The following is a 24,428-nucleotide window of genomic DNA, read 5'->3' on the forward strand; positions in this document are numbered from 1 at the left end:
GATGTTAATATATAAAACATGAATGTATACATAGTCTAACTATTCATTTAGACTTTTAATTAAAGATTTTACACATTCAACTATTAACTTAGACTTTTAGTTAAGACAAAATACTTCTTTTAATTGGCACTTGATACTTGGTAGTATTGCAAATGCAGGATTCATAGAACTAGTTTGCATAGTTTCTTAATGATTCATACAACATTAAAATACAATTTCTTTTATTTTTTTAACATTTCGCAATTAATTTGCTTATGAACAAATGTCTACTTTGTTGGGAGAATCACTTAAGCCTATTGACATTTCTTCATAATGAACTCACACGGCTTGGAAATTTAATTCACGTATGTCGGATTTGTACTCGAGAATATCACCATTGCCTTCAAGCATGCTAACAACGGTAGACATAGATGGCCTAAAGACTGGTGAAGAATTAGTACATAGCAAAGCTACTTCGAGCATTCTGAGTGCTTGTTCTTTGTCAAAATCGGAACCCAATCTTGGATCTATTAGCTCCATTAGGTTTCCTTTTTCTTGAAGAACAAGTGCCTAAAAGTTTTGTATAAATACAACAAAGCACAGGCAAAGTATAAGAATAGGCCACTTAATTTGAAAGGTATGCAATCTATGAATTATGATGAGTTTGGTAGTATATTTGTATCTCACCCAATCAAGGAGGCAAACGTAGTCATCGGGGCGGAATTTCATGTTGTTCTTCCCAGCAACAATTTCTAGCGCCACCACTCCGAAACTATAGACATCAGCTTTGAATGTTAAGTAGCCCCACAATGCATATTCAGGAGCCGTGTATCCTCTACAGCGGAATAAAAGAAGAGTAAATGTTTCTTTCAACCATAAGCTGATTTGGAATACAAAATGGATGACACATTGTAATAACATCTTACATTGTCCCAGCAACTCTTGTACTGATGTGTGACTTCTCATCATCGTCAAGTTTAGCTAAACCAAAGTCAGAAATTTTTGGATTGAGTTCCTTGTCAAGAAGCACATTGGCGGTTTTAATGTCTCTATGAACAACTTTTATTGTTGATTCTTCATGCAGGAAAGCTAATCCTTTTGCAATACCGACACAAATTCTTTGTCTAGTAGCCCAATCTATTTTCAGTTGTCGATCTTCTGGACCTGTAATTAACTCTTTACTCAGAATACTTATGTTTATCTTGATAAAATAAACTAAATCATCATGTTTCTAGTAGCATACCTTATATATACATATGGAAATTAAAATTAATGTCTTTGTTTAGATTGTTGGCTGATATTTTTTATTGTGACTAGCAGCTGAAATAATTAAGATTCGAAATTTAATTTACCAAAAAGAGCATTGGCAAGGCTATTGTTTTCCATGTACTGGTACACCAGCAGCAACGGCTTTCTTTCTACACAACACCCATAAAGTTTCACAAGGTTGGGGTGCTGCAAACATGAAATCATGCCTATTTCATTCAAAAATTCACGGTATCCTTGTCTTGATTTAGATGAGAGTTGTTTCACACTAAGCGAGTTGTTCATTAGATACCTAATTAAGAAGCGAGTAATATTGAATTCATCATTAAAAAAAGGGAAATTGTAAAAAAATGCCTCTATAATATGCCAATTATCAATGTCACCCCTGAATTATTAGTGGTGTAAATATTGTCCCTCAATTATCAAAATGGTGCATATATAGCCCTTCCCGTAACGGACTTGTGGTTCCCCATCGCTGGTACTTCGAATCGAGGGAGGGAAAAAACAACTAAATTAATATTTACTCCAACTTAACGGTGTCGTACACTAACGGGGAACTTGTCCGTTACGGGAGGGGCTATATGTGCACCGTTTTGATAATTGAGGGGCAACATTTACACCACTCATAATTCAGGGGTAACATTGATATAAACAAAATGTTAACTCACAGTTCTCTCAAGCTTGTCGATACAGAAATATTTTGAGGTATGGGTCCTTCAAAACCACTTGCTTGAAGCTCTCTGCCAATCATATATATATATATATATATATATATATATATATATATATATGCTTGTCAATCATAAATGATTTCAATTTTAAAGTGTTAGATTCGAACGCTTACAGGATTTGAAGGTTTTTCAAACTCGGAAAGCTAGGCAGTTTCCCAGTGAAGTTATTATTGCTGAGCCTACTGCATTGATGAACACGACAGGTGAGCTTAAAGTGTAGAAGAAACACGAAAAGAGCTTAGGAATATGGATGATGATTCCCTTACAGTTCTATCAGTTCTGTGAGAGCATTAAATTCTTTTGGCAATTCACCTGTGAGATAATTACCACTAAGAATGCTACAGAAAGAATCAGACAAGTGAGAATTAAACAAAAAATATAAATTCAGCCCATATATGATGAGAAAGATTGTTTTATTTAATTTGATTAACAAAGGCTTACAAGTGTTGTAAGTTGACAAGCTTCCCAAGCTCAGGTGGAACACTTCCAGTGAACATATTGTTCTCCAAGCTTCTGAAAGTTTATTTAGTTTGATGTTAGAACAAAACACAAGCAATAAGTTCCCATAATAAAAAGTTAAACGAAAGTTTAATTTAGTTGTGTAAATAGAGTGATAGGAGCAAGAGAACATACAAATATGTAAGAGATGTTATATTTCCCAAGTATTTTGGAATTGGTCCAGACAATCGATTCACAGTAAGAGATCTGCAAATTTTCACTTCTTTAGCATGGACAAGCAGATAGATGGCTTAAATTTATATAGCTTAGGTTATAATACACAACACAACTTACATAAATTCCAGTTTCATAGAAGCCCATTCAGGGGGGATTGTACCACTTAAGTAGTTGCGGGCGAGATCACTGCACAAAATACAACTAATAATCAAGCAAAGGATATCAACAAGAGGTGATTATTGCATAAATGTAGAAAGTGAGTGTTGGCACATTGTCTTGAGAAATGGTAACTTCACCAAGGCAGGAGGGAGGACACCTTGCAGATCCTGTCCTTTCAAATTTCTGTTTACACAACCATATAGAGAGACTATTAGAAACATGCGGGATGTGCTGTCCCGAAATTGGATAATCCAATATAATAATAGTAAGGTGTACATTGAATAAATTTGGTCTTAACGAATAAGTCGGTGGTTACCAAGTCAACAATATGACCAAGCGATTCTCATACTTAAATAGTCACGAGTTCTTTAATTCATCAATCTCATTCTTTTATTGTTTTTCTCACCATAATAACTTTTATATAAAAATAATAATAATAATTTTAATGTAGTAAATTAATACTTTTAAAATAAAGCATATTGCTTTTATTTTTTGGAAGAAAGGCATATTGCTTTTATATTACTTCCTATGTCTACTATTCATTGGTCAAACAATTATTTCTTTTTTTGCTTAATTTCATTAGTATTTTCTTATAATTTTTAAATTTGATGTTTTGTGTCTAATAGTACTTTTAATGTAGTTTCTAAATATATAAATTTTATATATGAATTCTAAATATTATTAAAAATTGAACTGTAAATAACTTCAATTAAACTTTATTATTGGAATCATACACATAAAACGAAACAGAAAAAAAAAAATCAAAACTAATGCTCATCCAATAATGCGTCGTTATATGGTTTAACGACGGATTTGGCCTGTTTAGCAACGGAAATTGTCCGTCGCTATTTTCGTGTTTTTTTGTAGTGATGGTGGATCAAGCTTCTGCCTTAATTGCTCTTTTAAAACAACCCAACTCAATTTGTTGGTCGAGCTCATATCCATTTCTTAGACATCTCACATATTAAGATGTATAAGATGATCATGTTTTTTTGTGTTCATTTAATTATTAATTCATTCGAAAAGAACTTTTTGTATTTGAACATTTGCATCAAAGGATTCATGGCAATATGAATACCTAGATAAGATTCGACCTCCCATCAAACATGTATATTATGGACTAAGATCCCGGCCGGGTCCATACGACAATTTGGACCCGCTGAGTAAAATGGATATTTTTCTTTGAGTACTATTGACCAATTGTTATATAGTGCACCAGGGCGCACAATGCCAAACATTATGCCGTGTAACCATGTGCACCATGCATAGTGCATACGGTTGCGAACGACGGTGTTTCACTATGGTGGAGTAACGGTGTCGTTAGTGACACCGTTTAACTCCACCAATCAAAAAAAATAAAAATTTTAAACTCCAATCGACGGGATTTTCACCATTTTTAGTGTGAATATATAATTCACTAATTCTGGATATATAGTTCACTAATTATAGATATATAGTTCATTAGATTTTGATACATAGTTTACTAATTCTAGATTTATAATTCATTAATTCTGAATATATAGTTCACTAATTCTGAATTTATAGTTCATTAATTCTGAATATATAGTTCATTCATTTTGTGTAGAATACACAGACGCAGCGAACTGTCATAAGCCAAAACAGAATACCAGTTAGTTACCTGTGTGGATATATAGTTCACTAATTCTGGATATATAGTTCATTAATTCTGGATATATAGCACAACATAACGCCGTTAACGGCAATCGAAAATATTTTATGATTATGCCGAACGCGTCGTTTTTAATCAAAACGCCGCCGTTTTTGCAACCGTGTGCACCAAGCATGGTGCACAAGGTTGCACGGCATAATTTGCCGCACAATGCATTGTGCGCCCTAAAAATCTCATTTTCCGTATGTATATAATTGTATAGTGTAGAATACACATAAACTCCTAACATAATACACATAATCTATCATAATACATAATACACATAAACTCTTAATATAATACACATAAACTCTTAACATAATTCACATAAACTTTTAATATAATACACATAAACTGTTAACATAATACACATAAACTCTCAGGGCGCACAATGCATTGTTCATCCTGGTGCACGATATACTTTGCCACTATTGACTCTGTTACATGTAGTATCTATTCATATACTTTCTCAACCAACTGAAGCCCAACCCATGACCTCCCATCAGGGAGAGTCACTTCATGCCACTTGACCACAAGGTCTTTGGCGAGTAAAATGGATTTAAAATGTCAAAATATATGAAACAATTTATAACTTTCATCTTCTATGTTTTTTTTTCAACTTGAACTTATTATCCTTGATGGTTTTATTGGAATCGGGTCCACCATAAACTGAGTATAGAGGTACAGAACAGGGAGAGGCCCAAAGAATTGGCTAGTAATAATAATGTTAGTGACAAGAGTCAAACCTAAGAGATAGGGTTGAGAGCGTATACCAGAGACCGCTAAGCTAAGGTGCTTGTAGTGCCAAAGACATGATGTCCCAAGAAGAGACAAGGCACTCCTATTTATAGTAGAACCCCCTATCACTGCACTATCCACGTGTACGGCTCTTGTTCCGCCTTCCTCACCATCCTCCACGTGTCCCACATCCACATGCCCACGCACCATGCCGCAACCCCCCCCCCCCCCCCTTTCTCTCTCACCACCAGCGCACCGAGGGCGCTGGACACGTGCTGACTGGGGGAAGCCAGCGCCATAACCGGTGGCCTCCTCCGACCGGCCACCTATCAACGACGGCACTTGCTTCCTTGCGCCGAGCGCTAGGGGGGGCGCCTGGGCGCAAGCTTCCTTATTAATAACGATATTTTGGATTCTAAGTACATAAGTTTAAAGTTTAAGGTGCATGAATTTAATTCTTAAGTTGCACAACTTTTTCCTTATGAATAACGACTTCTAAACTTGCATAACTTTTTTTCTTATAAATAATGCCTTTTTTGGATTCTAGGTGTATAAGTTTAAAGGTTAAGGCTTTTTTCTTATAAATAACGACTTTTTGAATTCTAGGTGCATAAGTTTAAAGATTAAATGCATTACTTTCCAGCTTAAGGTGCACATCAATTCTTTGATATATTCCCAATTCTTGAACACATACTTATGACCTCGGTCCATGCTACAACATGCACCCAGGTCCATATATAATACAATTTGCCTCAATCAACATATTAATAACTTTTTGAACATTAACAAGACATATACAAGAATAAACACTGCACATCTAACTCCATTCTTAACTATAACAATAGATTTCATAGTTATGAAACTTTAAACTAATTACAAACAACCAAGTACCTTGTGGTCCAATGATACCAAGTTGAACTCTTAAGTGAGAGGTTATAAGTTTGAAACAAAACAGTTACCAAAGACACTTCAAATAATAATAATTAACTGTTACATGATCCACCCCAAACTCACAGTTACCAAAGACACTTCAAATAATAAACTGTTACATGATCCACCCCAAACTCCTCTACCTGGTGCCATCCCTCCCTAATTGCTTTTTATACGGTTTTTAATAAGTGATAGTTATGTTCAATTTTGGATAGATGACAATATTTTGAGGCAAACTAAAAAGGAAAGTAAGACACATAAAATGGGACGGAGGGAGTAGTATATTGAGATATGAAGTTGGGTAGAAGGAATAGCTTACATCCTTAGCACATGGCAAATACCAGCAGGAAAGTTACAATCGCAAGTGAGATTATTAGTGTATAGAGGTGTATCTAAGCTTTGTGGTGCCAACCAGTTGGAGTTGTTGCCACAAGGATTTAGGCTAAAATCCCAATCCTTCTTCCCCACTTGATTAGCTATTTCCGGCAATTTATATCTTACACCACGGTGCGCGTTGCACTATGCGCCCAGATGCAAAACGACGCCGTTTTAATTATTTTTTTAAAAAAAATTTCCCGTCCCAGTGAATAGCAGTAGTTTTTTCTTAAAAAAAAGGGAGAAGTGTCAAATAGACCCATCTACTATTGCGAGGTGCTCAATTCACCCCACGAACTAAAATATAGTGTAATCAGCCACACTTACCAGCCAAATTTGTTCAATTAGCCTTTTTCGCAGGTTACCACCCCATTTGTGATGACGTGTCCCAGTTACACTTAGGTGGCTTGTTTACATGGCAAAAAAAAAAAAAAAAAAAAAAAAAAAAAACTCATCAATCAAGCCTGAAATTTAGGCAGAAATCTTCAATTTGCCTTCGACACCATTCAAGAAATTGGAGAAGCCATTGACGACCTGGTTATTACTTCTTCGAGCACCAGAGTACTCCATTCCTCACCTTTGATTGACACAATCGACATTCCTTCGAATTTCCTCACAATCACCTCATATTCGCCTACAATAATCCTCGATTTTCCTATCTCGCTCACTTGATTTCCAGAAATTGATTGTCGATCGTGGAAAATCTGCCTTGCATGTGGCCTATTCTGTCTTAGATCGAGATATGTATATTGATGTTAATAGCCTTGGCAAACCCTAGAAGATTGGGGGAGAAATGGTAACCTGATGGAGGAATCAGAAATAGAGTATTGTTGCTCAACTGCTGGTTGTCGATGGTGGGGGTGATGACTGTGAGACGAACAAGCGGTGGCGGCCTTCCGGGGCGGTGAGTAAGCTCTTCTAGAAGCGTCGGCCATTGGAATCCATGGGAAACTTCGAACGGCGAATGGCGAACGGTAAACGAGGAATCGGAACCTGCGGCCAACCGGTGGTTGGCGTTAATATCCTAGGCTATATCAATTACCAATTTCACACAGCAGCACAAATTTTCCAAAATGAGTTGGGAATACAGAAGGAACAAAAACACCAAATCAGAGAGAGTAAACACCATGAATTTACTGAATTCAAATGGGCAAAGATCAAATCAACAAAATCTGCAGGCACGTGATTTTGAGGTTTTAGAAGAGAAATGCAAATCCCCCACTACTGAGAATGGGGAATTAAGCAATTCGAGTCCAATCGCGCGATGTCTCTGCTGACTTCCGATCGCCCAATTCGAGCGACGTCAGTGAAGGTGAAAACGGAGCAATTATGGTGGGTGCGTTGATGATGAAGACGGTGGACGGTGGACGGTGGTGGAGGTTGACTGGGATGAAGGCAGGGGTGGTGGAGGTTGATTGGGACAAAGGCATTGCCATGTCATTAAATGTATTTCCAGGTCAACCTAGGTGGATGGGCAACCGGATACTAACTTGGAAAAAAAGCTAATTCAACAATTTTAAGAAGTTAACATGGCTAATTACACTATATTCTAGTTCGTGGGGAGAATTGAACACTTCACAATAATAGATGGATCTATTTGACACTTCTCCCTAAAAAAAAAAACCCGATGTTCAAGAATGTACATAATGTTATACTAGAATACACATAATGTTATACATGAATGTACATAATTATATAACAAAATATACATACTCTTTTTAAAAGATAATACACATAATCTAACATAATACATAATAAACATAAACTTTTAACATAATACACATCAACTCTTAACATAATACACACAAATTTTCTGATTCGGATGTACATAATTGTATAAAAAGAATGTACATAATTGTATAAAAAATACACATAACTGTATGAACCAATACACATAACGTTGTGAACAAATACACATAACGTTGTGAACAAATACACATAATCTCAGCAACTTCCTACCGCGCCTCCCAACACTACCCAAAACGACGTCGTTTTGGGAGACGCGCGGCGCACAGTGCTATGTGCGCCGTGGTGTAGGATATAACGATTGGCTATTTCCTTAAGTGCAATTACTTCCATATACATTCAACAAAAGCTACTTGTTAATAAATATGTAATTTGCATGTAATTTCATAATCACCCAGAAAACAACAGAGAGATGAGGCTCACATTCATCTTGAGGAAGATGCCCACTCTGCGCTTCAAGAAATATTGGATAGGAGAAGGAGAGTATAATTGGTACGAGGATTGTGAACATGGAGGCTGACATTGTTGAACTCTGGGGAAGATCAGTTGCAGTGTTTTTTTAATAGACTGAATTGTCAATGAATAATTTTTATAGACTCTGTGTGTGTCATTATGAGTGTTGTACAATAGTACAATGAATCATTTCATAACATGTCCCTCATTGGTCAAAGGAAAATGTTATATATACCTCTATTTTTATTCATAACTTTTACTCATATACACAAAATCTTGATCTAAACACTTGTCTTGGGACTCATATGAAAAAGTAATCTATCATAGCACCTCATATCAGGAGCAAGATTTGGAAGTACATGTAGTAAAATTTTTGCTCAAATAGATCACTTAACTACACATAAATATACAATTAGATCATCAACTCAAAAAAGATACAATTAAATTCATAAACCACATAAAATTGTGCAATTAAATCCAAATTGACATGTTTGACCGGTCATTGCTGATGTGACGGTTACTTTATTTAAAAATAATAATTTTTTTAAAAAAATTTACATTTAAATTATATATATAAAAAAATCTGATGCAAAGGGAATTGTTATACCATAGACCAGGGTTCATATTATATTGTGAACCCTGGTCCAAAAATTGTGTCCGCATTAACACATTTTGTACCTGTAAACAAATTGAAGGCACATCGTCTAGGGTTGTTAACGAACGGAACATAAACGAACGAAGGTTGTTCGTATTCGTTTGTTAAGGTTTTTTGGGTGTTTGTGTTCGTGTTCGTTTGCTAAGGTTTTTTAAAATCCTGTTCGTGTTCGTTTGTTAAGCGTTCATTAGTGTTTGTTAACATTCGCGAACACGTTCACGAACATGTTCGTTAACATTAAGTCATTAACAAACATGTTCACGAACATTTTCGTTAACATTAACAAACACGTTCACGAACATGTATGTTAACAAGCACGTTCACGAACATGTTCATTAATATTTGCGAACATGTTCGTTCACATTCGTGAATTCTTAATAACCAAACATATAAACATGTTCATGATCACAATTTGTTCGTGAACAATAAATAATCTATGTTTACTAAAAATAATCAAACAAGTAACACAACTACAAAGAGAATACAAACAAAATATTAAACGAACACTAAACGAGCTTGTTCACGAACATTATTAAACGAACACAAACGAGCTTGTTCACGATCTCTTAGCAAACGAGCTTGCAACTGTTCAGACTCTGTTCATTTATCAACCGTGTTCTAAATTTTGTTTGTTAATAATGTTCGTTTACTAAATGAACATAAACGAACGTTTACCGAACACAAACACGAGTAGTTTATCAAAAGTTTTGTTCGCTAACATATTTGAGCATTATTCCAAAATAAAATAAAATCAATATTGACAAAAAGTCAATGCCCCACACTGGGGTTCAAAACTAAAACCTCTCATTTGAAGGGCCACAATTATGCCGTTCAACCACAAGGCCTTTGACTTATAAATAGTACTTTATTTCCTTATATTTGTATACAGTACGTAACAGCCTCAACTGCCTTTGAATAAGCTCTGAAACCCATTATCATATCAAACATTTTAACACTACTATACGCTATAAGTTATTACTAGTAGCAAATGAGCAATTTTATCTTTGTATATTTGCATAATAGTCAGCATCATGTTTCGATTGTCAGATATTAGACTTGACCTTCCAATCTTTTACCCAACACAAATTTTATTATTTTAAAATTAATTAAATCTAAATCGTTGAGCAAGGGTGCATCGTGGAATCATAAAATCAAACTCATATTTCTTTGGAACACGCAATTATTATTTTTTAGCATCTTTAAAAGTTCAAAATTTTGGATGGTTTTTTCAGTGCCAAGTACGATAGACACTGAAAAGAGAGGCAAATTATATTATGCACCGCGGTGCATAATCGATTATGCACCGCGCGTCTTTTTTTTTTTTTTTTAAATGAAAATAAACAATGTTAGTTTCCGTCGTTTCGCACCCTTTTGCAAAAAGTAACTCTGTTATTCAGTGTCATTTTGTATACTGCAGTTTCAGTTTAACACAACTACAGTTTCATTTCGATATAACTATAGTTTCATTCGATATTTATAGACTCAAATATGTGAAAATGTTATTTAATTTTATTTTATATACACTATAGTTTCATTAAAACACAACTACATGATCATTTTGATATAATTACAGCTTCATTGTACAATATACACTCAAATATGTGAAATGTTATTCAGTTTCATTTTACACTGCAGTTTCATTTCACTATAACTACAGTATCATTTTGATATAACTGCAGTGTCGGTTTAGATATAATATAGTGTCAGTTGGTGTTTAATACACCAAACAAGCGGACTCCGTTAACTCTAACGGCGGGCCGTTTCTTTACTTAAAGAAATGGCGCCGTTTTTTACCGCGGTGCACATGCACCGCGGTCTATAATATAACGACCGGAAAAGAGAAGAGCAAAATTGAGGAAAAAATTTGACGAAAAATAAAAAAGCAAAAAATAAAAAAGTTATTTTAACTTTGCGCGTCCAACTTGCGTGTGCATTGCTGGCTTGTGTGGACCAAGTTGTATGGACTATATTTTGTATACTGTAAAATAATGTAAATTCAATACAAAAATAATGTACATTCAGTACAAAAATAATGTACATTGTATTCAGGGGATGTACATTATTTTTGTACTGAGTATACATTATATTGTATAATGTACATATAATACAAAAATAATATACATTTAGTATATTAAAAATGTACTTTTTGTTATGGTCCATATAACATTGTGTCACAGTCACCTAGCAACTCTTGATTGGACTCCATAAAATATCTTTGTAGAATAATATGGAAAATACTTGGTGTACTCTCATTTTAAACTCTCAACTTGTACTTCATCTCACATGTTCTTAATGTAGACGTTTTTCTGTGAACACACATGATAAAAATAAGAGTAATACTACATATACTCCCATATTGTACTCCATTTTTTACTCCATGCTTACATGTCATCTTTTGATTCATTCAAAGTAAGGTGGACCACAGTTTTTATTACTTTGTTTTCATCTTCCTCCAATAAAATTAAGACATGTGGCGAAAATTTTACTCCCTTAGTACATATATCATTTTCCTAAAAGTAACCAATCATGATTTGTCACATCAAGAAATATAAATGAGGGAGTAAAATTTTGGTCACCTGTTCAAGGCACGAAAATAGAGAGCAAAAGTTGAGTGATAAGATGGTGGTCATGGTCATCATTACTATGGCAGAGGTATTGTACTTGGGGTACAAAATGGTAACAGCATTCATTATATGAGAGTACAGTGTAGTAATGTAGCATGGCCGTATGACAATGACAAATCCATCAATCGATTGACAACAAAAAAAAATGAAGTTTCTTTTTTTTTTTTTTTTTTGAAGAAAAATGAAGTTTCTCTTTCTTATTATTAATCAGTAAACCAACAACCGCTCCCATAAAATCATAAATGTCTCATTTGGTCACCCCACTTGCTCAAAACTCGACAACCAAACAATAATGGCATGTTTGGTTCATCGTAATTTGGTTGTAGTTGAGTTTTTTTTTCTTTTTTTTTTTGAAAGCCAACTAATAAATAATTGTATTAATAAAGCAAAGTTGCAATAGTGTCAGGTGGGATTAAATCTCATGTCATAACCTGATCCTGAGTAAAAGCTAACGAAGCTAAAGCATGTGCATGTAAATTAAACGGCCTAGAAACATAACTTAACGAACAATAAGTAAATGAAGTCATCAGCGACCTACAATGGTCGACTGCAAGTCCAGCATATGACATAATAGTTGTTGATCCCTGGCATACGGCATTCCGTAGTTGCAAACAATCTGTGAGTAGATCCACATCAACCGTATTCCTTCCGATGAGCCATGATAGAGCCTCCTTACAAGTCATGGCCTCCGCCATAAAAGGTGAGAAGCAGGTTGGTAGAATTCCGTTTCGCGCCGCTATGAACGATCCATCCGGCGAGAGTAGGACCACTCCATAGGACGCCTCCCCCGTAGCATGACGGAAGCTTGCGTCGACAAAACACCTTGGCTTGGCGTGATGGGCATTCTCCGATCCGTGTGGTGCCGGCAGCGCGGGGTGGTGATTGGAGTGGCGGTATGACCCCATTGCCGCGGATGCTTTCCTCCACAGGCCGGCGGGACGTAGCAAAGATTTCTCCCACACGGCTGAGTTGCGACTCTGCCACAAGTGATAAAGAACCGCCACCAAAGTACCACTCTGTTCCTCTGTCAAAATTGCAAGCACGGCTGTTAGCCAGGCAAGAAAAGAATTGGTAATAATATTTGTGATAGGTAGGCCTGTAATATTCCAAACTAATTTAGAATAATCACAAGTAATAAGTGCATGCATAACATCCTCATTCATTACACCACACTTCTGGCATATAGGATCAATATCCACCCTTTTAACAATTAATTTAGCAGTGGTAGAGAGGATGTCACAAATTGCTCTCCACAGAAAAGTCCTCCACTTTGGTGGCACCTTAATTTTCCATATACTAGTCAACTTATCAAATTCTCCTGGCACATGGTCATAATTACCCATAATACTCCTGTAGACATTCTTTACTGAATAAATTCCATTTGGGTCCCCAAGCCAATACCACGAGTCATCATAACCAGGACTTACAGGGATCCTAAGTATACGATTGACATCCTTCGAAATAAATAAATCAGACAAAATATAGGGATCCCACATATTAGTATGCTCATCAATTAAGCCTGCCACTTTCGCATGTCTCAATTCCTCAGGCATATCAGTTTGAATGAGAGGGCTAGGATCATCTGGCAACCACGGGTATCTCCAAATTAAAGTTGTTTGACCATCTCCAATCCGTCTACGTACTCCTGCAACAACCATATCATGAGCCGCCATAATACTCCTCCAAGCATAACTTGGACTACTGCCGATTTTAGCATCAATAAATGAGGTAGCAGGATAATATCGGGCTTTATAAATTGATGCAACCAGAGAGGTGGGATTTGTAAGAAAGCGCCATGCCTGCTTCCCTAACATTGCCAAATTAAAGTTCCTGAGATCCTTAAATCCCAGACCACCATACTTCTTAGGGATACATAATTTATCCCAGGCTTTCCAGTGAATTCCCCTCTCTCCTCCATTTCCCCACCAATACCTGTTCATAGTCCTCTGAATTGACAAACAGACCGTGTCAGGTAGTAATAAAACACCCATTGAAAAAGTTGGCATTGACTGCGCCACACTCTTTAATAGGATCTCCTTACCTGCCTGTGATAGTAACTTCTTATTCCACGAGCCAATTCTTTGTTTTATTCTATCCTCAGTATAGGAGAACACCATTCTCTTATTCCTCCCAATAAAAGAGGGCAGCCCCAAATATTTCCCAAAATTGGGTGCCTGATCCACCTGCAAACACGCAGCCACTACATCCATGTCCTCCTCCCTGGTGTTCTTACTAAAACAGATACTGGATTTATGATAGTTTACCTTTTGCCCCGACAACTCCTCATATCTTTGTAGGCACTCCTTAACCACCGTTGCCTCCTGATTGTTTGCTTTAAAGAACAACATGCTGTCATCTGCAAAAAAACAAATGCGAAACCGGGGGCACCCCGCGCCACCCTACACCCATGTATAGAGCCAGTTATCTGAGCCTTCTGTAATAACATAGACAAACCTTCTGCACAAATAATGAATAAATACGGGGAAAGCGGATCACCCTGTCTAAGACCACGGGACGGTACCAACCTGCCACTATGAGCACCGTTAACCATAATATTATACTGCACTGTAGTAACACAATGCATGATCAGATTAATCCATCTTTCGTCAAACCCCATAACCTCCAACATTCTCCGCAGGAACCGTCATTCCATTCTATCATACGCTTTAGCCATGTCTAACTTTAATGACCACACCTTGTCCGACCACACTGCTTCCTATTCAAGTAATGTCCCACTTCCGCAGCAATAAGAATATTATCAGTAATTAATCTACCAGGAATAAAAACACTCTGAGATTCAGAGATAATGTCCCCCATCAGTGGTTTCATCCTGTTAGCTATTACCTTTGCCATAATTCTATACAACACATTACTTAAAGCAATTGGTCTCATATCAGCCACAGTCTCAGGCACATTCTTTTTGGGGATTAAAATTACATTAGTATCGTTCAATCCATCGGGGAAGATGCCAGTATTCAAACAATCTATGATAAACTCAAATACATCCCCTCCTACTATATCCCAAAACTGCGGATAGAACCCCGGGTTCAAACCATCCGGCCCCGGTGCCTTATCAGGGAACATCGCAAATAATGCACTTTTAACCTCATCAGACTCATAGGGACGCAATAAAGCATTATTTTGATCATTCGTTGCACGGGGAATAAACTCATCAAACATGGGATCCTCACACACAGAATCAGAAGAGGCAAAAATAACATCATAATAATCCAAAATAACTCTCTTCATATCATCCCCCTCCACCCAACCACCAGCATCATCTTTAATCTAGATAGATAATTTTTACGCTTACGAGCAGAGGCATATCTGTGGTAAAATTTTGTGTTCGCATCCGCACCACGGAGCCAATGTTGTTTGGCCCGCTGCCTCCAAAACACATCTTCCTGGACCTCTACCTGAGTTAGCATGGCTTCAAGCCGTCGAAACACAGCCAGGGAAGCCGAGTCCCTTCGGTGTCTCAACGCATCCTGCTCGCGCCTCAACTCCTTTATGCGGTCCCCAAATTTACTCCAGTGTTCCACACCCCACCGCATAAGCCTACCACCACAATATTGTTGACAATTCAACAAACCCCTGTCCTTTCCATCCTGCCAGGCAGATTCAACCACCTCCCTGCAACCATCATCATGAATCCAGGCCATTTCAAACCTAAATCCCCTCGGTCCCACTTGCCTGCGTACCATTGAATTGTAATTCTATGGAAGTTACAATTACGCCATTTGGTTGGAAGGAATTGCAATTCCTTCCAATTGTTGAATTAGAATTCATACCCCACCCCAATAATTCGGTGGTCAAAGGGAGAAAAAAATGATTGTGAAGACCTTTTTGCCCTCACCTTTGCGCAGCAGCTGGAGGCTAAATTATTTTGCTCAGTACGCAAGTTGCTTAACCTTTCATGCTGCAGTGGGTAAATTATTGTGTGGACCATGGTACACACAATGTTATGTGGACCATAACAAAAAGTACATTTTAATATACTAAATGTACATTATACAATATAATGTACACTCAGAACAAAAATAATGTACATCTCCTGAATACAATTTACATTATTTTTGTACTGAATGTACATTATTTTACAATAGACAAAATATGGTCCACACAACTTGTGTGGACCATGGTCCACACAATAATGATATCATTCTTAAATCTAACTCTCTCAATTTTATTCTCTCTAATATTACGGACTTTGATAAGTTATACTCCATCCGTCTCATTTCAATTTTTCATAATATTAAGTTTAGTATTAGTATACAGAATTTATATATTTAGAAATTACGGTTCATTTCTCAACCTACTAAAGTACAAAGAGTTGGTAACGCCTCCACTGAGGCTTGAACTCATAACCTTCCATATGGGAGTCCAATCGTGGTGCTGAAAGTGTTAATTTGACCCATAAATAGTAAGTATGACAGATAAAATGAGACATAGAAAGTATTTTTTATGTGGGTCTCAATAAGTGTCATGACTTTGTATGTGTGAGTAAAAAATGAGAATACACAGCACTTTCCTTTTAAAATCTCATTGTTTGATTAAAAGAAGTTTTTGCATTAATTTATACGGAGTACTTTTTAAGGTGTCTTCCCTCAAGATTGATGAAATAGGATTGGGTATTATAGATTGGAATATAGGATTGTCTATCACTAGAATACCACATTAATTAGTTGATTCTAGATATCATTTTTTTTTTCAAATTAAAATCAGACACCCTAACCAGCTGCCCAGTGTACCTAAATCCTTGAAGGAAATTGCTTTGTGAGTAGTCTGCACTCTGAGATGTTGGCCCTTCATATACTTGGGAGCAATACCAGTGCAGGATTCATAGAACTAGTTTGTACAATTTGCATAGTTTCTTAATGACTCATACAACTTTGACATATAATTTTTCGCTATTAATTTTCTTATGAAGAAAAGTTTATGAGAGAATCACTTGAACCGATTGGCATTTCATTGTAACAATCGCTCATTGCTTGAAAATTGAATTCATGTTGGTCGGAATTGTACTCAAGAATATCATCACGACCTTCAAGCATGTTGACTATTGCAGACATGGATGGCCTAAGGGCTGGTGAAGGATTAGTACAAAGCAAAGCCACTTTGATCATTCTGAGCGCTTCTTCTTTGTCCAAATCAGAACCCAATCTTGGATCTATTAACTCCATTAGGTTTCCATGTTTTTGAAGAGCAAGTGCCTGAAAATTGTGCATTAAATACCACGTAACACAACAGAATATAAGAATAGGTCACTTAGTTTGACATATATGTTTGCAATCCATGAATATAGTATTGGCATCTCACCCAATCAAGGAGGCAAGCGTAGTTCTCGTTAGGACGAAACTTCATGTTGTTCTTCCCGACAACAATTTCCAGTGTCACTACCCCGAAACTATAGACATCAGCTTTAAATGTTAAGTAGCCCCACAATGCATATTCAGGAGCTGTGTATCCCCTATCAAGAAAAATTAAAAGAGTAACGAACTACATTATCTTTCTTGAAGGATTCAATGCAAAAGGGCATAGAAAGAAGCCGGGAGATTCAAAATTTTGCCAGGAGTGATCAATTCAATCAATTAAAATGCAACTTTCACAACAGCAATAATGAAATTTTTAGAAACAAATTAAAGTTGTTTATGCATGTTGTAATAGGAAATTTGGGATATGAGTAAAAAATGAGGGGAAGGAGAAGACAGAGCTATAGTGTTAGGTTATAAAACTTACATTGTCCCAACAACTCTTGTGCTGACGTTTGTATTCCCGTCATCCTCAAGTTTAGCTAGACCAAAGTCAGAAATTTTTGGATTAAGGTCTTTGTCGAGAAGCACATTAGTGGCTTTAATGTCTCGATGAACAACTTTTACTACCGACTCTTCATGCAGAAAAGCTAAACCTTTTGCAATACCGATGCAAATTCTTTGTCGAGTTGGCCAATCTATATTTAGTTGACACTTTTCTGAACCTGTAATTAAATATTAACTTAGAATACTTAAAGGAAGATTATTATGTCTTATTGCCTTATGTCTTTTATTGACAAGTGGCTGAAATAATTAAGATTTAAAAATTTACCAAAAAGAGCATGGGCAAGGCTGTTGTTTTCCAAGTACTCATACACCAGCAACAACTGCTTCCACTCAATACAACACCCATAAAGTTTCACAAGATTAGGGTGCTGCAAACAAGAAATCATACTTATTTCATTCAAAAATTCACGGTGTCCTTGACTTGATTTGGATGAGAGTTGTTTCACGGCAATAACTGTACCATCCAATAATGTACCCTAGTTTTATACACAAGGAAAGATCCAACTTCATCAACATAATAAGCATCTATAGTAAGTGTGAAGGTAACTGATTATGAATATTCATATTTCTCGATACCTTGTAGACAGGCCCAAAACCACCTTCCCCAATCTTATTTGCAGCATCAAAATTGTTTGTGGCGGCTTTAATTTGTCTGAAGGTAAATAGGCCAGTTTGTAGATCAAGGCCTCGTAGTTCTGTACCAAGAGAATTACTTTTAAAGTACTGCATAAAAAAATATTTTGGGATGAATCATTTGCAAAGAACAAGCAAATATTACCCTTTTCCCGTGAGGTCTTGTTTCTAATGTAGAACTTCCACCAAGATAGACTGAGAATTACGAAAATAAGAGATAAAGAAGAAGCTACTGCAACTAAACTGAGAATTAAAGTCTTCATATTTTTGGGAGGCTCGAAATCTGCAGTTTTGTAGAAAAGGCATGAGAGTGAGTAAGAGTTAGATATCTTTAATTTCTCTGAAACTATATAGAACAATGAAAAATAAATCTACAAAATTGGCTAATAGTAGCAAAAAATATTACCAGATTCGACAGAAATGGCAGATATTAAAGGGCCATATGTTCCTTTACTTGGGGACGACGTTGTTCCTTTTCCAGCATACTCAAAGCGCACTTCTAGAGTTTTATCTCTGACAACTGCTCGAAATTGTTTAATCAAGGCTTTATCAACTCCTTGTGCTTCAGTTTCAATATTAAAATCCTTTAATTTCCTCTCGCCCTGTAGCCAATAAATCACTATGGTCAAATCCTCATCACCTAACCATTGGAGTCTATTTAAACTACAAAATTCTCGATTGACCTGTATATAAACATCAAATACGCGTCTTCCCAGACTTTGAAAAGATCTATTATCTCTCATAACTATCTCTGCAAAATGAAGTTTCACAGTATAGTTTCCATTTGCTAAACAACGTCCATAATAAGTCAAGGATAAAGGGGACAAGCGAGCTGTCTGGTAGATTTGAGAGTCTTTTTCCTTGATGACAGATGTATTTGTCGTTGTATAGTCAGATAGTCCTATGGTTTTATCCCAAAAATATCCGGTATTACTGGTTACCCAGTTCTCTCTATTGGAAACAAATTTTGCAAAGCCTGTAGAATCTTGATCTGCATCATAAGTAGTGTCACCAATCACAACATTGCCTCCACCACAATTGATGTGAAATGAATACCAATCTGCAGATTAAAAAAAAAAAAAAAGGCTTAAAAGTATACAGAGATATACAGAGAAAAGGCTTCTCATTGCTTATCACTTACCTTTCGTGCAATTTTTTAGACACTCGTCAATTTTTCTATACAAAGCCAAAAGTGGGATAAAGTTAGAAGTCTTTGGAGACTAAATTAACATTAAGAGTTTCACTATATTCATGGTTTGTTAGAGGATATATGTTAAAAAACTTACTCATTTTCTCCTCCATTATAGCTTTTGAACAAGTTTCTGATAGGAAAATGAGAAAACTAAATTAATCATGTTTGAAAGAACACTTAGGAGAGTACGTAGATGCATATTATAAGAGGCCAGAATCTTACAAGGCTTCCCGGTTGCAAATAGTTGTCGACGCCGAGTTCTCCTTAAAAGTATTGAAAGAAAGATCCGTGTAACTGCACACCATCTTTTCAATTATGTTAGTTATATAGCTAACTTCATATTCAGATATCTAATATTTAAGACTGAACTTACTATCTGGAATCTCGATTTAGAACCCATTGAGGTATTTGTCCACTAAGCGAGTTGTTCATTAGATACCTAGAACAGGTAGCACAAAATTCAACTTAGTAGTTTAGAGTGAGACACACAATTAACCAAATCCAAATATGAGACAAAATAACTAGAATCCTGATTAGCTTTCTATTAGAACAAAATGCCCAAATAGAAAGGAAGTTTCTTATGCATATTTGTTACTCACATGTACTGCAGTTTATCGAGACCCTGAAGGCCATCAATCCCTCCTTCCAGATTATTAAAACTCAAATCTCTGCAAACTCAATATATGTTCTGTAAGCATCAACTTTAATATATTCTCAGCCAAGAACGATCAAAAGAAAATTTAAGTTGCAGAAATTACAGTTGTTGCAAGCTTGTCATGTGAGCTATATCAGGTATTTTCCCAGAAATATTACACCTCCTCAACATCCTGCACCCAAAGTGATTTTTTGCGTAAATAACTTCACTTCATAGTAGAATCACTACTGAAAATTATGAAATTTTCGACCACCTGAAAGTGATCTTAAATCAAGTCTTGTTCCGACCACTTTTGGTATCCGGAAAAACCTTTGTTGCTATTTCCGACCACTTTTTACTTTCGACTTGATTTAAGATCACTTTCAGGTGGTCGGAAATTCCATAATTTCCAGTAGTGAATTATGAAACTTATATTAAGGTCATTTTTTAAAAAGAAAAGGCATTACTCACAGCTTTGTCATGTTTGTCGTGTACTTTAATGTAGGAAATCTGGAGACACCACCTCCGTTTAGGTCACTGATTCTACTGCAGATTCATGTTGTTCACAATTACATTTTAGTTTGCTGATCTTATTAAGTCTTAACCATAAAAGTTTCTGCTATATATAATTAAATCGTCAAAGGAAATCTTAACTCACAGTTCTATCAAGCTTGTTAGTACAGAAATACTTTCAGGTATCGGCCCTTCAAAACCACTTGCTTGGACCTCTCTGCCAATCATGCTTCTCATTAAAAAAATTATATATTTCATCCAAAAATTTCAATTTTAAAGTGTTGCATTTGAATTCTTACAATTGTTGAAGATTTTTGAAAGTTTGAAAGCTAGGCAGTTTCCCAGTGAAGCTATTACTGCTGAGCCTACTGCATTTATTTCCCAAGAGTCGATCGAGGATACACGAAAAGTGAGCATAAAGTATATATAGAAGAGACAACAAAAGATGTTCATAAATGAGGATATGCCTAATAATGCACTTACAACTCCTTCAATTTTGTGAGGGCATTAAGTTCTTTTGGCAATTCACCTGTGAGATAATTAGCACTAAGAATGCTACACAAATCAAAAATAAAGAAAGCATCAAACAAGTGAGACCCAAAAAATTAAAAATTCAGCCCAGGTGGTGATTAACAAAGGCTTACAGATTTTGTAAGTTTACAAGTTTCCCAAGCTCAGGTGGAACACTTCCTTTGAACATATTGTTCTCCAGGTTTCTGCAAATTCATTTGTTAAGTTGTTAGAACAAAACCCAAACAATAAGCTCCTCAGAAAAAAAAATGTTAAACAAAAGTTTTAATTGTGTAAATAATAGAGTGAGAGGAGCAAGGGGACATACAAATATACAAGAGTTGTTATGATTCCCAAGTATTTCGGAATTGGCCCAGACAATCGATTCACATTAACACATCTGCAAATTTTCACTTCTTTACCATAGACAAGAAGATTGCTTACACTTGAATAGCTTAGGTTATAGTACAAATTAAACACAACTTACATAAGTTCCAATTTCATAGAAGCCCATCCAAGGGGAATTGTACCACTTAAGTAGTTGCGGGTGAGGTCACTGCACAAAATAACACTAATAATCAAGAAAAGAGTATCAACAAGAAGAGGTGATTATTGCATAAATGTAGAATAGCCATGTTTGGTAACATAGTTAGCTTATCAGTCAATTTTTGCTTATTTATCCATTATTAGTTGTTTGACTTGTTCGATTAACAACAATCAATATGAATGTTCGATTAATTAGCTTTTTGTAACAGCTTATTGCTCCAAAATGTTAAAATTCAAAAAGCTGTTCAAAGTAACTTTTTCGATCAACTTTTTTAGAAAAGTCATTTTGCATGTAATCAGTTATCAGCTAACAATTAACTTACCAAACACTTTTCTACAATCAGCTAATGGTTGTAGTAGGCGCTAGGCGGGCGTCCGGGCAGCACCTAGCGCCTAGGTAGTCTAGGCGGAATCTAGGCGGTGCTAGGCGGGCACAAAAAAAATTTTAAAAAATAGTGACAGACTTGTAGTTTGACAATTTTAATGAGGTTGTTTTCAACCTTCAATCAAATAATACATCCAAATAAATGAAATAATGATAATTTATAAGTCATAACATCATAATAATATTAAAATCAATAATTAATGAAAGACGACATCGGACGAAATCGGTCAAAATCGAACGAAATTAGTCAAAATCAGACGGAATCGGTTAAAATCACGCCTAGGCGGCCCACCGAGTAATGGCCCACTACAACAAAAAATGGCACGGCATGGCGAAGCCTAGGCCGAGTTTTACAACACTGCTATTGTCAACTAGTCAAACCCACTAACCCAATCAGATAACAGCTATTTACCAAACACCCCCAAAGTGTAGGTTGGTACATTATCTTGAGAAAGGGTAACTTCACCAAGGCAGGAGGAAGGACACCCTGCAGATCCTGTCCCTTCAAATTTCTGCTTACACAAACAATAGAGACTATTTTTAGAACAATGTGTGATGTTTTATAGAAGAAAAAAAAAAAAAGGGAGAGTTGGGTAGAAGGAAAAGCTTACATGCTTTGCACATGGCAAATACCACCAAGGAAGGTGCAATCACAAGTGAGAATATTAGTGTACAAAGGCCTATCTTTCCCTTGTGGTGTCAACCAGTTGGAGTTGTTATCACAAGGATTTAGTCTAAAATCCCAATCCTTCTTCCCCAGTTGATCTGCTATTTCCTTAAGTGCATTTACTTCCATATACATTATATTCAACAAAAGCTAGCTGTTAATACATATATACATTCAACAAAAACTCATAATCATAAAGAAAACAACAGATTAGAACAGAGAGCTGAGGGGGCTCACATTCATCTTGAGGAAGATGCCCACTTTGTGCTTCAAGGAATGTTGCATTGAAGGAGAGTAGTATAATTGGTATAAGGATTATGAACATGGTTGAGTTCTGGGATGGGGATGGAAGATCAGCTGCAGTGAGTAATATATTTATTGTGCATAATAAATAAAGATAGAATTATGGAAACAAGAAAACAGCAGTTGACTATAAGTCAATGAGGTCTGTGCAAGTGGACCCAGAAATGACATATAGTTTGGTTGAGAATATGAGTTTTGAGCAAGATTCTATCTTAAACCTGCAGAATGATTATTTAGTATATAATAATATACAAATATAAATGTAAAAAAATTTAAAGTTGCAGGCTGCAAGCCTGCAGCATACTCTGGACTGCCGCACTGCCACATTGGGCAGTGGGGATGTCCTTTGTGGTACCGTGTTAGGTGGAGCAAGTGGCTTATGGGGTGACGTGATACCAAAGAAGAAGTTGTGATCCACGTGTTGTTTGAATCTCATTAAATATCTAAAATTTAAATAAATTTAAAATTTTAATATAAAGTAATAATATTGGGCATCTATTTTTTATGCATCGCGCATAAACAAAAATAATAGTATAAACATAAATGTACAATCCAACTATCAATTTAATAGTATAATGCAATCCAACTATCAATTTAGGCTTTTAGTTGATATGGAGCACATGCTTCAATTATGATAGATTTATCATTTAAAACTAAATATATATTTTTAGTGATTGTTGTGCCATTATTATATTTTGCTCTAACTTTAGAAGTAATTATATTTAGTCTCATGATGATATAACATACATATTTAAAAAAGCCACCCTTTTATGAGTTCAATTATCTTTATTATGTTGTGTATAAATGTGTTTTAACTTGTAAGTAGGTTTAGGAGATTAAGATTATGAAATACCATACTTGAGAGCATAAGAAAGCTTATACTCAAGTCTAGATTATTCGATAGTGTGTATTAGGTAAATCCAGTCTTGTAATCTTAATTGGTAAAGGACCACAAGAAAGTAAATTAATCTATGTTGTTCATAGTTAATTGGCGTAAACCAATAACATTAATAGACCACTTTTGCTAAATTGTAATTTATACAATTTACAAATATGTCAATTATCAATGTCACTCCTGAATTATTAGTGGTGTAAATGTTGTCCCTCAATTTTCAAAACATGTTATATATTGCCCTTCCCATGAATTAGTACAGTACATGTGGTTACCCGTCGTTTTCCTTGTTCAAAGATCACGTTTTTTTTTTCTCTATTTTTCTTCTTTGTTT

General features: G+C 35.8%; 2 protein-coding genes across 6 annotated transcripts; both read right to left on the reverse strand.

The window, feature by feature from the left end:
* Nucleotides 1-94: 94 nt before the first annotated feature.
* Nucleotides 95-23,247, reverse strand: LOC109192310 (probable LRR receptor-like serine/threonine-protein kinase At1g07650). 5 transcript variants are annotated; one of them, XM_019342917.1, is made up of 25 exons: nt 23,137-23,247; nt 22,844-23,021; nt 22,673-22,744; nt 21,789-21,857; nt 21,630-21,701; nt 21,436-21,507; nt 21,275-21,346; nt 21,091-21,159; nt 20,937-21,008; nt 20,750-20,824; nt 20,403-20,471; nt 20,244-20,312; nt 20,018-20,083; nt 19,867-19,938; nt 19,739-19,774; nt 19,594-19,628; nt 19,136-19,512; nt 18,859-19,054; nt 18,598-18,735; nt 18,396-18,514; nt 18,267-18,295; nt 1,332-1,513; nt 906-1,143; nt 667-814; nt 95-549 (listed from the first exon to the last, which is right to left on the reverse strand). In XM_019342917.1, exons 1-25 carry the CDS (start codon nt 23,222-23,224, stop codon nt 319-321), a joined length of 2,844 nt encoding a protein of 947 aa, XP_019198462.1. In that variant the 5' UTR covers nt 23,225-23,247; the 3' UTR covers nt 95-318. The 5 variants fall into 5 exon arrangements, with proteins under 5 accessions (XP_019198462.1, XP_019198454.1, XP_019198436.1 ...); XM_019342909.1 differs by having other exon boundaries at nt 1,332-1,481; nt 18,235-18,295; XM_019342891.1 differs by lacking the exon at nt 1,332-1,513 and having other exon boundaries at nt 18,085-18,295.
* LOC109192366 (probable LRR receptor-like serine/threonine-protein kinase At1g07650) lies at nt 1,895-8,875 on the reverse strand. The gene is made up of 10 exons (XM_019342975.1): nt 8,692-8,875; nt 8,578-8,594; nt 6,467-6,627; nt 2,922-2,993; nt 2,769-2,837; nt 2,610-2,681; nt 2,418-2,489; nt 2,243-2,314; nt 2,090-2,158; nt 1,895-1,985 (listed from the first exon to the last, which is right to left on the reverse strand). Exons 1-10 carry the CDS (start codon nt 8,789-8,791, stop codon nt 1,910-1,912), a joined length of 780 nt encoding a protein of 259 aa, XP_019198520.1. The 5' UTR covers nt 8,792-8,875; the 3' UTR covers nt 1,895-1,909.
* Nucleotides 23,248-24,428: the final 1,181 nt, after the last annotated feature.

The sequence above is a fragment of the Ipomoea nil genome, unplaced genomic scaffold, assembly GCF_001879475.1.
Source record: "Ipomoea nil cultivar Tokyo-kokei standard unplaced genomic scaffold, Asagao_1.1 scaffold0211, whole genome shotgun sequence".
Taxonomy (NCBI): Eukaryota; Viridiplantae; Streptophyta; class Magnoliopsida; order Solanales; family Convolvulaceae; genus Ipomoea; species Ipomoea nil.